The 16,285-nt window shown below is 39.2% G+C and overlaps 1 protein-coding gene across 1 annotated transcript in view; it reads right to left on the bottom strand.

Annotated features, from left to right (window-relative positions):
• The window catches only part of STT3A (STT3 oligosaccharyltransferase complex catalytic subunit A), a 696,810-nt gene that overhangs the window by 293,955 nt on the left and 386,570 nt on the right, over nt 1–16,285 (bottom strand). The window contains exon 11 of the mRNA XM_044075147.1: nt 15,590–15,681. Coding sequence (XP_043931082.1) covers nt 15,590–15,681 — 92 coding nt within the window. The remainder of the gene's footprint in view (nt 1–15,589; nt 15,682–16,285) is intronic.

Genomic DNA, 16,285 nt, shown 5'->3' with positions numbered 1-16,285 from the left:
AATACTAAGAGACTCTCCAAATGATATTCCCTGTGTAGACGCAAACAGCATCCTTCTGTGCCCGTATCAAAACCTAATGAGGAATTCATCTGGAGAGAGTAATCTAAATTGTACTCTACGGTCAAGCGAGTCTCAATCTCTCTCTACCTTTTCACAACAATGCTAACTCTTCCTTTTACCAGAGTGAATTCCAGACACAGATGGAACTGTATTTGGCTACAGACTTTGTAAGAATTGCAGAAAAGTACAGTTTTGTACCTACCATAAATGTAGATGTTCGAAGATCCACATTGCTGCAGTCCTTACACTTGGGTAGTCCGCTGTCCTCGGTCGGCCCGAATATCAAAGTATAAGGCTGACGTCGGTCAAGGCGCTTAAGACTGACATCAGGACGTCAGGGTACAAATGCGCATGACCGACGTCATATCCTCAGTCTTTTCTTGCCCCAGATGTCAGAAGACCCTAAACAGAAAGGTCAAAACCAAAAGACAGCAAAAAACAACCAACCACCCTTGTACTAACCATATGTACAATATATACAATATCCACAATATGTACAACCCAAACCACACAACCGCCTCTAACTACAGAGGGGAAGGAGGGATAATTGGACTGCAGCAATGTGGATCTTGAACATCTACATTTATGGTAGGTACAAAACTGTACTATGTTCTTCATCTCACATTGCTGCAGTCCTTACACTTGGGTAGAATCCCAAAGCAGAGATAAGGGAGGATGGCAAAACTATAAAGCAGTAGGAGCTGCCAAAATGCCCTGTAAAATTGCAGTGGCAAAACCAGCCCTCGATTTAGAGTAAAGTGGAAGGTGATAATGCTTAGAGAAAGTATGCACTGAACTCCAAGTAGCTGCCTCCAAAATATCTTTAGTTGCCACCCCTTAAAAAGCTGTAGAAGTGGCAGTAGCCCTAGTGGAATGAGGCCTAATCCCAGCTGGAATCTCCTTGCCATGATGGGAATAACAGAAAGCAATACAAAACCCAATCCACTTAGAAATAGTTTGTTTTGACACAGGCTTGCCCTGAGAACCCAAAGCAAAAGAAACAAATAACTGCTGAGACTGCCTGAACCCTTTAGTTCTGCTCAAATAATATCGCAACTGCCTGTGTATATCCAAAGTGTGCAAAATCTTTTCCCCTTTATTTTGGGGGTTTGCATAAAAAGTAGGCAAATGAATAGTTTGGTTTAAAGCCACACTAGAAACCACTTTAGGCATAAAGGAAGGATTAGTACACAAAGATACCCTATCCTTATGGAAAATTAAGAAAGGCTCAACTGCCATAAGGGCCTGTAATTCAGAAACCCTTCTCGCAGAGGTAATGGCCAACAAAAAAGCAGTCTTCCATGATAAATATTTCAACTCAGCAGTAGCTGCAGGCTCAAAAGGTTGTAGAGTGAGTTTCTCCAACACAAAATTGAGATCCCAAGCAGGAGTAGGAGCTCTCCGTGGGGGTCTTATATTCTTTGCCCCTCTGAGGAATTGCTTAAACAAAGGATGAGAAAACAATGGTGGGTCACAGTCATAGTGAGCAGAAATTGCTGCAGCATGAACCTTAATAGAAGAGAAGGACAAACCTTTGTCCAGTAACTCAGTAAGATATTGAAGAGCCACACTTAAATTAGGCTTAGAAACATCAAATTCCTTTGCTGTACTCCAAAATAAAATCTCTTCCATTTATCTGCGTACACTTTCCTTGTACTAGGCCTTCTGGCCTCCAAAATAACATTCAAAACTTGCTGTGGAAGCTGAGACCCTCCAGGGTTTAAAACAGAATATGCCAGGCTGTCAGGTGAAGAGAGTGAAGTTTGACATTGAGTAAATGACTGTTCTCCTGAGACAGCAGGTGTGGAATCAAGGCAAAGGCCATGGAGGCTCCGTACCAGACTTCTCAGTAATGGGTACCAGTGCTGTCGAGGCCAATCTGGAGCTATTAAAATCATCTTTGGCTTGTCCTGTCTGACCTTCAGGAGTACCTTTGGGAGGAGAGGCAGAGGTGGAAAGGCATACACATGAAGATTGCTCCAGCTGAATGAAAGAGCATCCACTTTCCAAGCTGTGGGATGAAACCTTTTTGTGCAAAACTTTGGCAGCTGGTAGTTTAGTGGAGAAGCGAACAGATCTATGTCTGGAGTTCCCCATAACACTGTCAATTTCTGAAATACATGAGGATCCAATTTCCACTCGTGGGGATCCATAATTTGCCTGCTCAACACATCTGCTAAGGAGTTCTGTGCTCCCGGCAGAAACCTTGCCTGAAGATTTAGCTGTAAACTGAGAGCAGTCTCCCACAAAATCATTGCTTGCCTGCATAGATGTGTTCCCCCTTGCTTGTTGATGTACCACATGACAGTTGTGTTGTCTGTTAGAATCAACACCTGCCCAGGAAGAAGTAAATCCTTGAAAGCTATTAATGCAAATTGGACTGCTAACATCTCCTTCAAGTTGATATGTAGATGTTGAAGTCTGGCAGGCCACGTGTCTTGTACCCACTTTCCATTTAGATGAGCTCCCCAAGCTTTGTCTGAGGCATCTGTCATTAGAATCTGACTCGCCTCTGGCCGGGTCACAGAGAGTCCCTTGTTTAGGTGACATTCCTGAGCCCACCACAAAAATTCCTTTTGAATGCAAGGTATTATTTGAATGACAGTGTCCATATCTTGGCAGTGCTGTGTCCATACATTTTGAGATACCATTGCAGCTTCCTCATATGCAGTTTGGCATTGGGAAGCACCAGAATACAAGATGCCATGAACCCCAAGGCTTGAAGGACTGTCCTTGCAGTCAGCCTGGACTGATGAGACAATTGATGGAAGTAAATTGAAAGATTCTTTTGTTTGTCCGGGGTCAAAAAGGCCATCTGGGATGCTGTATTCAGTCTCACACCCAGAAAGCACATGTCCTGAGAGGGTACTAGACTGGACTTTATTTCGTTCACAGAATACCCCAGGCATCTTAGCACTGCTATCACATATTGTAAATGATGAAGAAGTTCGTCCTTTCCTTGGGCCAGAATCAGGCAATCGTCCAAATAAGGATAGATCTGTATTCCTCTTAGCCTGAAGAAAGCTATCACTGGAGCCAGAACCTTCGTGAACACTCTGGGCAGTAGATAAGCCAAAGGGCAATGCAGAGAACTGATAATGAGAAGTCCCAGCTCAAACGCAGATACTTCCTGCAACTTAGCCTGATAGGAACATGAAGGTAAGCCTCCTTGAGATCCAGAGTCACCATCCAGTGATCTTTGCCCAGCAGAGGTAAAAGCTGTTGTAACGTCAACATTTTGAACTTGGGAATGTCCAGATAAGTGTTGAGGATAGATAAATCCAAAATTGGTCTCCACGTGTTCCCCTTCTTTGGTACTAGGAACAGGCGAGAATAAAATCCTAGGCCCACTTCTGGCAGAGGGACGGTTGTATGGCCCCTATTTGGAGCAGCAGAGAAATTTGCTTGTGAGCCTCTAGTCTTTGCTGAGGAGGAACGTCCGGCATGCCTTTGAAAGGAGGCAAGGTATGGAAATAAAACCTGTAACCTTGGTGTATGATATCCAATACCCATCTGTCTTGGGTAATCAAACTCCAATTTTCCCTGAAGAGTGCCAACCTTCCTCCCAAAGGTGCTGCCAGGCAAGAAGGATCTGGCAGCTGAAAAGGTAGGTCATTGGGCCTGTTTACGAAAGGACTGGCCCCTGCCCTCACCTGAAGATTGTGCAGGAGAACTCCCTGTTCTAGGTCTGAAGGAGCTCTGAGCTCTGCCCCTACCACGTCTAGATCTACCCCTAGACTGTGAATCATAAGAAGGGTATGTCCACCCCTTAGCAGGCCAATTCCTACTAAACTTTGGAGGCTGGACTTGCACAAAATCTTTAACAGTCTGCATAGACTTAGCCTTGTCTTCCATTTTCTTCAAGACTGACTCAACAGGTGAACCAAACAACACATCAGACTGTAAAGGAGCATCCAAAATCCTTGTCTTAACATGTTCAGATAAATTCTGATCCCTCAGCCAGGCGTGCCTGCGAAGAACTGACCCAGTGGCAGCCACCCTAGACGAGGCCTGTATAGCATCAAAACCACATTGTAAAGAATGCTTACCCACCTGTTCAGAGACATGTACTAAATCTTGTAATTCCTTACACTCAATGCCTTCCGCCAGAGCATCTACCTTAGACTTCAGTTGAGAAAGAAGATAGTTCTGATATTTCAACATGTGAAACTGGCAATTCAAAGCCCTCATAGCTAAGGTGGAAGAAGTATAGACTTTCTTTCCCCATCTATCCAAAGCTCTGGCCTCTTTATCTGGAGGAACCGGATTTTTTACAACAGAGGCCTTGACACCCTTAGGTCCCTGACTAACAGTTTCTGGGTCCGCCCTAGGACTCTTATAAAGATATTTGTGAGCCTCAGGCACCCTATAATACCTATCCGGTTTAACAGGAGCAGGAGGCAAAGAATCAGGATTAAGTGAAGCAAACACATCTTCCACAACATCCAGAACAGGAGGTATAGCCAAAGGCCTATGCTGGGGTAAAAGCAAAAACTCCCTAAGCCTTTTCCTGGAATCCGAGAAGTCCTGACCTTCCCACTTAAAATGTTCCCTCATGGAATGAAGAGTCTCTGAAAAAGAAAAATCCTCTGGAGGAGAAGCAGAAGGGTGAATCATCTGCATCAGAATCAGAATAAGGAGAATACTCCTGCAAGTCTTCAGCCGAAGACTCTGAAACATCTGAAGGCTGCTCAAAACTCCCCAACTCTGGTTCCACCCTAGGCCTCTTATCTGGAGGGGGCAAAGAACCTCTAATCAAAGTAATTAAATCTTCTGCCATTTTAAGCATGTGCTTCTTGGGCACAGATCCTGAAGAACTAGGAGTGACACCCACAGAAGCTAAACCTGGCCTGCCTCTGGGAGAAGCCTTAGAAACAGAAGGAGAGGGCCTAACCACCCTAGGAAGGGAGGGGAGTATAGTAACCTGAGAAGCCCCTTCAGCCTGACCTGCCTCCTGAGAGGCCACATCCTGCAATAACAAAGTCTCCCCCTGGGACTCCAGAGAAGCCTCCGGGAACCACGGTTCCACTGGCGCCTCTAAAGAACCGGCGTCCGCACGGACGACTCTTCTTGCCTGGGTTTAGCTGCCTTGTCTTTGCGCTTCTTGAAGCGGCGCGGAGCGTCCGACGGCATCTTATAATTGCACCGCTTCCCAAAGACCAACCTGGCACAATCTAACCTTCGGCAATAGTGCGCTTATTGAACCTAGCACAAAAGCGACACCCAACAACGTCGTGCTCAGGCCCCAAACAAGGAATACACAAAGTATGATAATCTCTATGCGGTATCTGTTTCCCACAAGAAATACAGTTATTCACTTTTTCTGACATCCGGTAAACCACTGAGGCAAGAAAAACTAAAATATTCCCCAACGGGGTACTTAGCCAACTTTGACTCGGTCTGAAACTCCGAATTCGAAAAATTTCAGAACGCCGAACGGCACTTGCAACGCTGCTTCTGCATCGGACCATGCGGCAAAAAAGACTGAGGATATGACGTCGGTCATGCGCATTTGTACCCTGACGTCCTGATGTCAGTCTTAAGCGCCTTGACCGACGTCAGCCTTATACTTTGATATTCGGGCCGACCGAGGACAGCGGACTACCCAAGTGTAAGGACTGCAGCAATGTGAGATGAAGAACATCGTTTGAGTCAAAGTGATCTACTATCCAGGGAGGGCCTAGTTTCCCATGTCTCAAGTTTGTCAAAGAAAGAACAATTCAATCAAACATCTCTTGTCCAGAAAGATCTCTCCCCCTGAAAGACTTGAGAAGACAAAAAACACTGCAGGCCTACTTCTAGGCGACATGTCCCCTCCAGTTCTCTAAGCAAAATCTTAGGTGAAATTCAACTCCATCTGTTGGGTGTCAAGGACCTTATCAGAACCAAGAGGAACCTACTTCCATCATTCTTCTCAAACTCAGAAATACAGCTGGGAGGAAAGAGCATGTGAAAGCAGAAACTTTCTACCTACAAGGGCAAGGAACGAGGCTCAAAATACATGAGCAATAAGCAACTGACAGATGCAGGGAACAAATATGCTTCTGTAGTCACATGATGTTATGGTATTTCTCAGAAAAAATACATACCAATCCCCAAACACTGGAATTTCAGGGAAAATGTCCAATTCTGCCGGGTGGTAGGGATAAACCCCATCAATGAAGGCTCTCAATGTAAAGGTTCTTCACCAACAATAAAGGCCCATTTCCTCCTCAAAGGGTTACAGAACAATAATTTTGACAAGAATACCTTGTATATATAACTAAACTTAAGAGTTCACACCCTGGTTAATGCCTGAATTAAATTTCTGTTTGGAATCTAATAACACTTCTAATATTAATATGATCATGATTTGGGATTCATTAAAGACTTGTATATATATGTGTGGGATTCATTAAAGACTTGTACATATGGCAAAAATTTAACCTGGAATACAAACAAAATTAAGGAATGGATTCAGAACAACAAAACATTCAGTCACAACTCTTAGTGGCTAAATCTAAATTTACTAAAATAGTAAAAATCTCATTTAAAAGAAACAGAAACATCAAACAAACAATGTTCTGACATTCTATCCTATAAATCAAATTTGGCTTTAGAAAGATTAAAAATGACTTCCTACATGTCACCCAATTCATCAAAAGGAGTTAAAATGCAATCAAAAATTAATAATATTCTAGAAGTTATACATACTTCTCAAAACCAAGATCCTATTTCTGATATTAAGAACTCAATCATAAATTTTGACTTTTAATATTAAAAAATGCTGTCAGAAATAAAAACTCATTTACATAAGCAAATCTCTCATAAAAAGTTATTTACAAAATAAAAAATTCAAATAAAAAGCTCTAGGTATGGATAGAATAATAGAAATTTTTAAATTGTTTCCTCATCCTATTATTTCCTTTTTTCATAAAACATTTGCAGTTCCATCTCAAGAAAGGATTCCTCCTTTCCTGAAATATTCATTAACTGTTCCTATATTAAAAAAGCAAAAATCCTCAACTTTGCTCCTCTTATAGACTTATCTCACTTTTAAATAATGATTATAAGATCTTCATGTCTATTATTACTGATAGAATAAACAAACCCATAGCCCATATAATCAATTTTGACCATACAGGTTTTATTCATCAAAGGAAGACTCATAATATTAGGCGTAAACTAACCCTTACAGACTTAGTGAAATGAAGACATGAAGAAACTCTCTTAATTAATCTAGACATTGAAAAAGCCATTGATTCTTTGAATTGGACCTATTTAGAATTCTAAAATGATTTTATTTTCCCACGTTTTATTTCACTTTTAAAGAATATTTATAAAATTAATACTGCTTATGTTAAAATTGGTCCCTTTACTTCTGAATACATTCATTTGATTAAAGGTATTAAACAGAGATGTCCATTATCGCCAATTCTATTTGCCTTAGCCATAATTTATTAATGGCATAGACATTTTACTCATTACTTTTCTAAAATTATGATGTTGGCAGATGACGAATAATTAACTCTTCTTAATTCAAGACCAACTCTTTTAGAACTAGAGTCCATAATAAAGTTATTCCAATCTATTTCTTGTCTTCAATCAATCTAGGTCTAAATTCTTAATACTAAATAAAAAGAAAAAAATTCAAATACATATGAACTTATTTGTAAACAAGTCCCTTTATGTGAATACTTGGGTATCACTTTATTGAAGTCCATAGATTAAACAATATTGGTCAATTGTGATAATTTCCTACATACATTTGATATTAGAACAAGTTTATTTTTTGAAGGTAGATGCCAGTGAATAAAGATGATTCTTTTACTTAAGGTTTTGAATATAATTAATGCCCTGTCTCTTTTTCCAGATAAACATTACATTTTAAACAATTATTAAAATTCCTTTGTTTTCCTAACAAACCTACAACAGCATTATCTCATCATATCTGACGAAAGGTTCTTGGAGGAGTTAATTTTCCAGATACTAATATTTATATTAAAGCATCAATTTTTAAAATTATTTTAAACTGGGTGGATAAGAATTATAGTTTTAATTGGAAAACATTACACTTAACTCTTAAAAGTAATAATGACAAATTGGGTAACTCCAATTCAACTAAATCAAGAAAAATTATTTTGGCATTATCTTTGTAATTTCATACATCTCCCTTCTACAACCTCTACTTATTTATACTTTATACTTAAGAGATTTAAAAATACAATTCTCTCTAGTGTAGATGTTAAAATCTGTTTCATTCTTTAGTTCCCTTTAGTATCACCAGAAACTTTTTAAACAAAACTCATAGTCACGCATTCACTATTTGGGAAACCAAGAATTTTGTTGTTTGGTAACATTGCTTTAAAAAAATTAAAAGATATCCCACAATTTATTATAGAATACGATTTAGACCCCCCAATTGTTATTACAAAGCGTGAAAATACAAACAAAAACTATGTTTGTCTCTCACTCACAGTTTAAAGAAAATCCCAAATTTATACATTTCTTTTATGAAATTATATATAATAAAACAAAAAATTAAAAATGTAATTTCAAAACTTTATAAAATATATATAAAATACTAGATAAAGTTAAATGTTAATTTTGGAACCATATCACACTGGGTCATGCCTCATTTTTAATAAGGCTCAAATATTATCATCCATTAAACATTTTTCTTTGGTCACATTACTGGCACATATTTACATGGAAATTTCTACACAAAGCATGCCTAACCCCAAATAAAATGGTGAAAATTAATAGAAACAATGATGGACACAATTGGAGATGTTTGCAATAATGTAATGCTGATTGGATACATGTTTTTTTTAACTGTACTTCTCAATATTGATGATTTTTTTAAAACATTCTCAGACACATTTTCATCTTTAATCTTAGTTAATGTAAATGATGGACATGAGTTGAAAAAGGATAATCTCTTTCTGCTATGGACTATTCTTGTGGTAGCAAGGAAAAATATAAATGGAAACAAACTACATTACCACTTTTTGAAGATGTCTTATCCTTTTCTAAGAGAAGCTACCTTAAGAAATAACTCGGGATTCATCCTACACCATTTAACAATAATCCTTGGACAAAAGTGATCTCTTGTTGACTTTTTTCAACAAAATATTCCCTCTGATGATTAAAAAAAAAGAAAAGAATCTTTTTTGGAGCTCTAATATTGAGCACAGGCCTTGTATATACTGCACATGGTTTGAGTATGTTTGTCCTTTGGTTATTTATTCTTTTATCATTATTATAATAACTGAATATTTATCGTCTCTTCATGAAAAGAATAAAGTTTTTTTTTGCTCACAAAAAAAGGTTACACAATAGGAGAAACCCCAGAAGTGTGAGAAATAAGCTTTTCATCAAAAGGAAAAAAGCTTTCTTAAATAAGTTGCATCTGTGTGGTGATACACTGTTAATAATTTTCTGCTCTTTTATCATTATATTATTATAACAGAATATTTAATGTCTCTTCATGAAAAAGAATCAAGTTTTTGTGAGCAAAAAAAAAAGTTGTGAGAAATAAGCTTTTCATCAAAAGGGAAGGAAAAAAGATTGTGTTTCAATTCTGCTTAAATATTTTAAGTTGCATCTGTGTGGTGATACTTTGTTAGTAATTTTCTACCCCAACTAATTTTCTAGCCAAAACAGTTATCTGCTTGTATTTTGTTAAGTTTGGTTTGGAACCTTAGTCTTGCAATCCCCCTTTGCAGCTGTGGAAGACTGTGTACTGATGCAAGAGTTTAGCACTGGTTATACATTACACTGTACTTCTACCTTCATAAGTAGAATTACTTGTAAAAGCTAGCAGTTTGTATTCTTGAAGCTTCATTCATAGATGTGACATAAATGTGAACTACTGTCAGAACTGAGCCCCAACTTAGTCATTTATTACAGTAGTTTTTCCATGAAGAGAGTTGCTGGTAAATTTTCTGCATAGTCTGGTGTTTTGGAGCTGTAGTGGGATTGCAGTATGGCTACACTGTTGTTTACTGTTGAAGTTACAGTCTCTTCATTAATTCTTCCTCAAGACCATAGTCAGACAGGCCAGCAAGCTGTTCCAAACTTAATCCCCTAGGAAGGTCTGGCACTTGGAAAAATGACTGAAGCAGCTGAGGAACATAAGCCTCAACATGACAGAGAAACGTACAGCATTACCACACCTGTGCAGGTCTTTCAACTTTACCTGACGGCAAGATGGTAAAATTATGTGGTCTATGTGACCTACGGAGGACCAACGAGCTCAGGCAAAAGTCAGCTATAGGAAGCTCGGCTCATCCAAGGGCTTATAAAGGGTGACCACTTCCTCTAAGGCCACAAAAAAGAATCTGGGTTCTTAAAGACTCCAATAATGGCATCCTTAAAACTAGAATCCACAAGTGCATTGGCCCAGGGGGCTTCTCTGCCCTCCTCCTTGGATATGCATTAGACATCTATGGGTAAAAAGAATTGGGGGGGGGGGTGAGAATACAAGACCACAGAAGTACTTCATGAATTTTAAGGCAAGTCTAACTGAGGGGTCCTGTGGAAAGGACTCAGTGCCCTTGTCCATCTCCACTGCAATGGTTTCCAGGTCCTCAGCCTCCCAGGGAGGGAATCCCTAGACCACCACTAGAAAATACAGTAAGCTCACATATTCTCTTGCCCTGAGACAAATGTACAATGTATGCTCACCAACTTTAAGTGACAGGAATGCAGCTTCTACAAGTTTGCTTAGCAATGGCAGCACATGGTCAAGACAAGTCAGTACCACACACAGTAATGGGATTGCCCATATTCCTTAAGAGAGCCATCTCATACCTAAAATTCAAGCTCCCACCAAATGTTTGTTTGATGTCTAGAGCACAAGCCATATGCCCTGGCGTTCAGCAAGACATTGGACTTCCCTCAACCTGGGTTAACAAACTCTGCAAGGCATAGGAAAAGTCTTTCAGTGTTCAAAGAGGCTGTCTGTCTCTCCTCTTTCCTTGTACATTCAGAATAATTAAATTTTTTCGTGAGTAAATAAGGCTACAAAAATGACGGTCTCCAAGCAGAAAAATTTACAGTAGTATGTTAAGTGTAAAAGGGATCATGACTACTCAGTTACAACATTTCAGCAGAGAATGCAGTCAGTGGATGCTATTAATAAGTGCAACAGACGCAAACTGAAATATAGGCTTCCTTTCCAGCTGTGCCTATGGAAGGAGTCCTGACTTTTGCCATTGCTGTGAAAGTAATGGCATAGTTAAAAGAGATGTCAGTAAATTAATTTTGTGAAGTAACAGAAACTGACTGCATAGGGAGTGTAAACCTGAGTGACTGCAAGTTTGGTGGAAGTGGAAGAGGAATGGAAGAAACAGCAAGAGTCGAACAGAAAAAGGAAGACTGTAGTAATGCAGCAGGAGAAAGATGGTGCGTGAGGTTTCTTAACGTCTGTCTGAAAAACATTAAAAACAGAAACCTGATTAAATATTATCTAAAGCATACTCCAGAAGACTGATCATTGCAGAGACGCAATTCACTGACAAGATGTAATGTAAAGATCTCACTACAGAAGTAAGGATATGGGCTGGAGTGTAAAAGTACTGGAACTGAAGTGAACAGTAACCAAGGAGAAGGGCATTACATTTTTTTATTCATACTTCAGTAAGTGACGGAAGTATAGTTTTGATACCAAGCAGTTGTGACAGCCTACAAATTAATAAATGTCAGGAAGCTATCTCTAGGAAAGAGTAAGGATTCAGCCTACAATGACTATAATAAAGGGGCTACAGTTTCTTCCTCATGCTGAGACCATCTACATAATCATGAAGATTAGAATAGCGGAAAATATGGATCATGTGCATGTTATCTGCTACTTTAGTGTTCTTTTGAAAGTTAATGCAACTCCCATACTATGAAACAATTAACTTGTTAAAATACTTCAATAGGTTACAGATAACATACATAATTAGCATGTCTGAATACTGGAAGCTTGAATTTCTAATAACTAGTTATCTAAATCTCTTAATTGGAGTCTAAGCATTCAATAATATAATGCTATAAATACTGAAGCTTGTTAATGCACGAGCTGCTGTTTGGATATTATTTGGGTAATAATGAAGAATCATTGAACAGTATTTATCTTGAGCCACATAGCTGACTCAAAGTGTGTGGGCACGGAAAATTAACAGGACCTGGATTAGGCACTAATGTGATCTGATACAGTCCTTGCATAATACCACAGTTAATTTCCACAGTATTCCACCATCACATTAACCATTATAACTGGTACCAAAAAGTTATCTTAATTCAAATGTTTTAACTCTACCTTTGGTAATCTAACTTCAAATACTGCAAAACTGATACTGCTATGTTACTTATGCATCTATTAATAGTACAAAGCAATGTTATTTAATTTTTCTTCCAACCTTTAACAGCATCAACTTCACCATTGTTATCAACCCTGTTTTTCTGCCATTTTCTCCATGGGTTGGAGTGTCATACTACTGTCATATCCTCTCTCGATTCTAGGTTCATAGGTTGGTACTAGGCTATTGGCCCTAGGGCCTATACAAGCCTAGCCATAACAATTCCCTGGCTATTTCTTCCCACAATATTTAGTTCCCTGGACCCCTGTCTAGCAGGGCAACTGACGTGATCCCCGGGGTGAATTTCCTATCTCCCATCCAATCGTGAAGGTTCCTTCTGAAGAGGGCCAAAGAGGTACTCTGCTTGACATGTATGGGCAGTCTATTCCAGAGTCTGGGGAGTCTCTGGGTCAGGAACCTATCCCTCCAGTCTGTTTTGTTCATTGTGATGACAAGGTTTAGATCCTTGGAGCATGAGGCTCTGAGGGATTGGGATTTTAAGTGTAGCATGTCCAACAGCTCTGGGTTTGACATGGTCTTGTATGTTAAGCAGAGATCGCCTTTGAGTAGACAATATGCGACAGAGTATAGCTGGAGTTTTTTTTTTTTTAGACGATCAGCACAGGGCATCTGCTTTAGGCATGTGATTCTTTTAGTGAGGTATTTCTGTGGCCTTTCCAGTTGTTGCAGATGTCTTGAGAGGTGCATACCAAATGGGACGTTGTATTCTATAATGGGTCTAATGAGGGATGAGTACAGTGGGACAATGACTTCCTTTTTTCTGGATGAAAAACCCTTAGTGATGAGGTGTGCCATATAGAAGGATTTCCTGACTATGTCACTCTCCCACCATGTTTAGCAGTCATGCCTGACTGTCGCAGGCCTTCTCTCATGCAATCCGTCCATCTTTTTATTGGACACCGTTTCCTCTTGCCTTCTTCCAGTCTCTACCAAATCTTTATCAAATCATCTTCTGCTTTCCGGCACATATGCCCAAACCACTATAACCTGCTCTCTTTGACCTTCCCTGCAACTGGAGCTACTGCAACTTCTATTCTGATGTCATCATTTCATCTGTCCCACAGTGTGGATCCTACTACCAGTCTCAGGCACATCATCTCTACCACCTCTAGCTTCATCAACTGTTCTGCCTTTACTGCCCAGGTTTCTGCAATACACATAAGTAATGGCTGCACCACTGCTTTGTATAGTTACTTTAAAGCCTATTTGACATTCTTCTGTCAAAAACTACCCCTGACATTCTGTGCCAGCTGGCTACAGCCCCTTTTATTTTAGCTTTGAACTTCTCATTCAGATTTCCCTTCTCCTCAATCACCCCTCTCAGACATATGAAGTTGTTAAACTGTTTCACTTGTTCCACTATTTTCCTGTCTATCTCAATTTTCAGCTTTTTGTAAAAATAACAAGACACATCCAAACTAGAGTCTTCACTGTGCAATACCTTATTCCTGTAGTGGAGGCCTACTGGATACATGCAAATGATCATCTTAAAAACATACCAATATTTCAGCAACATGGCTTCTGAATAATGACTTTTTAGTATTGACTAAGTCTTTACTAGTGTGTTCAGGACAATAAAGCCAAACCCCAGTAGCCGCAAACATGCCACGTTTCACTCTTTTTTCATTAGCTTGTCAGTACAACGTTTGGCCTTACTTTGGAAACTCAGAGCTTTAAACTAAGCCTGATGTCTGTAAATATTTAGGTGACTGCAGAATATCCCAAACCAAAGGGTAAAAATGTCTCACAGAGAAACCATAACCCATGGGCCTCCATTACAGAAGGTTTACGGCATTACACAGTGAAGAATCTAGTATGAATGGGTCTTTCATGAAGTGAATGTACTAGTAAAGCAAAGTAAAATTAACAGGCATTCAGAAGCCATGTAACTGAAATACTGGTATGTTCTAAAGAGGTAATTTGCATGTATCCCATTGGCAGTTTACTACCTTGGGCTAAGACACAACACTGTAATGATGGAGAATTTTAATAGCCTCCCATAAATTTAGTGTGTGTGTGTGTGTGTGTGTGTGTGTGTGTGTGTGTGTGTGTGTGTGTAATGATCTTGTCTGAAGCACAGCTGCTGTGAGCAAGTGACAGGTGGAAGGCACTAATCACCAGGGAAAGTGGCAAGAAAGGGATCTGTTCAGGAGGATTCTTCAGTGTGAAGCCTCTTCTTAGATGTTGATTTTGTAGACCCACAGTAAGGGCAACAGTGTGTATTTTCTGCAAACTCAAGACCAAGCTGCATTGGTGAGTTAAATGATCGATATTTTTATGTCCTTAACACTTCAATTTGTTTAGTACAGCTGTAAAACTCAGACAATACTCCTGGTGGCAATCAAATTTTAAGACTTGGTTAATTTATTTGGGGAGAATGGAGTGGATACAAGAGTCATAGCCCCTGTCAGCCATGTTTCAGAGTTGATTTACAATAGGAGTCAAACCCTCCATCTATCTGTCACCAACTAGACTTCACAATACACACCTGTACCATTATATACAGATAAGCAATCCAAGCTACTAGCTAGCTTTTAAGCAATAAATAGGTGAGAAACACCAGCATATGGTTTACTTTTACTTGCTAAATACACTTCTACTGCTACAAAACAGACTCATATCTCTTCTGATGTGCTGCACTCCATTTCATCCATTCACTATGATGCCTTAGCTTTTTTGGCTCATGCTTTTACATGTTAAATGTCTTCTCGTCTCTCAGGTAGACTGGTTCTTCAGATATTTCAGCCACAACTGTTTAAAAAGAAATGTATGTGTGGAGCTGACCTGAAAAATATACGGCAAAGTAAAAAGGTGTGTGTGTGTGTGTGTGTGTGCGTGCGTATGTGTGTGTGTGTGTGTGTGTGTGTGTGTGGAGCTGAACTGTAAAGTACATGGCAAAATGCTTAAACAGGAGTCATTACATCACATACATCAGCACTACAGACAATCTTCATTTACATATCCTTGTTACATAAATAGAGTTTTCAGTACAGATAACTTTCCTACTTCTAAATACAAACCAAATTACTTTTTCTTACTGTGGTACAGCCCACAACTGCATAACGACATCTGCTGTCTCACCCTAATCCAGCTCCCCTCAAAATAAACAAAATCTTCAATAAATATATAAAACAAAAATGCATACATACTTAGATGCATATAAAGCAGGCACCATTTCTTACCATAACAGCCGAGAAGTACATGCTGGTCACACCATACATGATAATGAAGATTCTGGCATCCGAGAGGTTGTTGAAACAGTAGTACAGCCCCACTAGAAAAAAAAATTCTAATTAATAAGTTAAGCAAAATGCATACAATACACAAGACAACCACTTCAAGGAAAAAACTTGTTATTCAGAATGAAAATAGCAACAGAACAATACTGGGTCACTCAACTTTTTAAGTAAATACCAAACAATTGGTCTACTGACCATTTGAGCCTAACCAATATTCATATTCAAGAGTTTCCTCCAACTTCTAGTATAGTAACACAGGGCAGACTATGGGAAAATGTGTTGACCCCCATCCAATTGTTGAGAATTATTTTAAATGTGGAAAGGGTACCGCTCTGATAATGTGTAATGGAAATTTACTTAACAGATATGGCATGTTTTGGTAAACTAATCTATCACACCAAACTGCATTTTTTATTTGCTGAAAGAGATGCAAATCTTCCACAGTGGTATCTGAGAAACTACTGGTTTTACAAAGGTGTAGGAAATTAATGAGGCAACGGTCTTTCATGGCACAAAAGGCTAAGAGCAAGCTGTCATGGAGGAGTTTAGAACAAACACAACACACAGAGAGGGTTGCCTCTGCTTATTTTCTCCAAGTCTTTTTGGTTTCTGATAACATGAAGAGAATGGACTCCATCC

This window comes from Protopterus annectens, chromosome 6.part0 (genome assembly GCF_019279795.1).
Source record: "Protopterus annectens isolate FY-2018-M chromosome 6.part0, PAN1.0, whole genome shotgun sequence".
NCBI lineage: Eukaryota > Metazoa > Chordata > Ceratodontiformes > Protopteridae > Protopterus > Protopterus annectens.
This window is presented reverse-complemented; position numbering and strand designations above follow the sequence as displayed.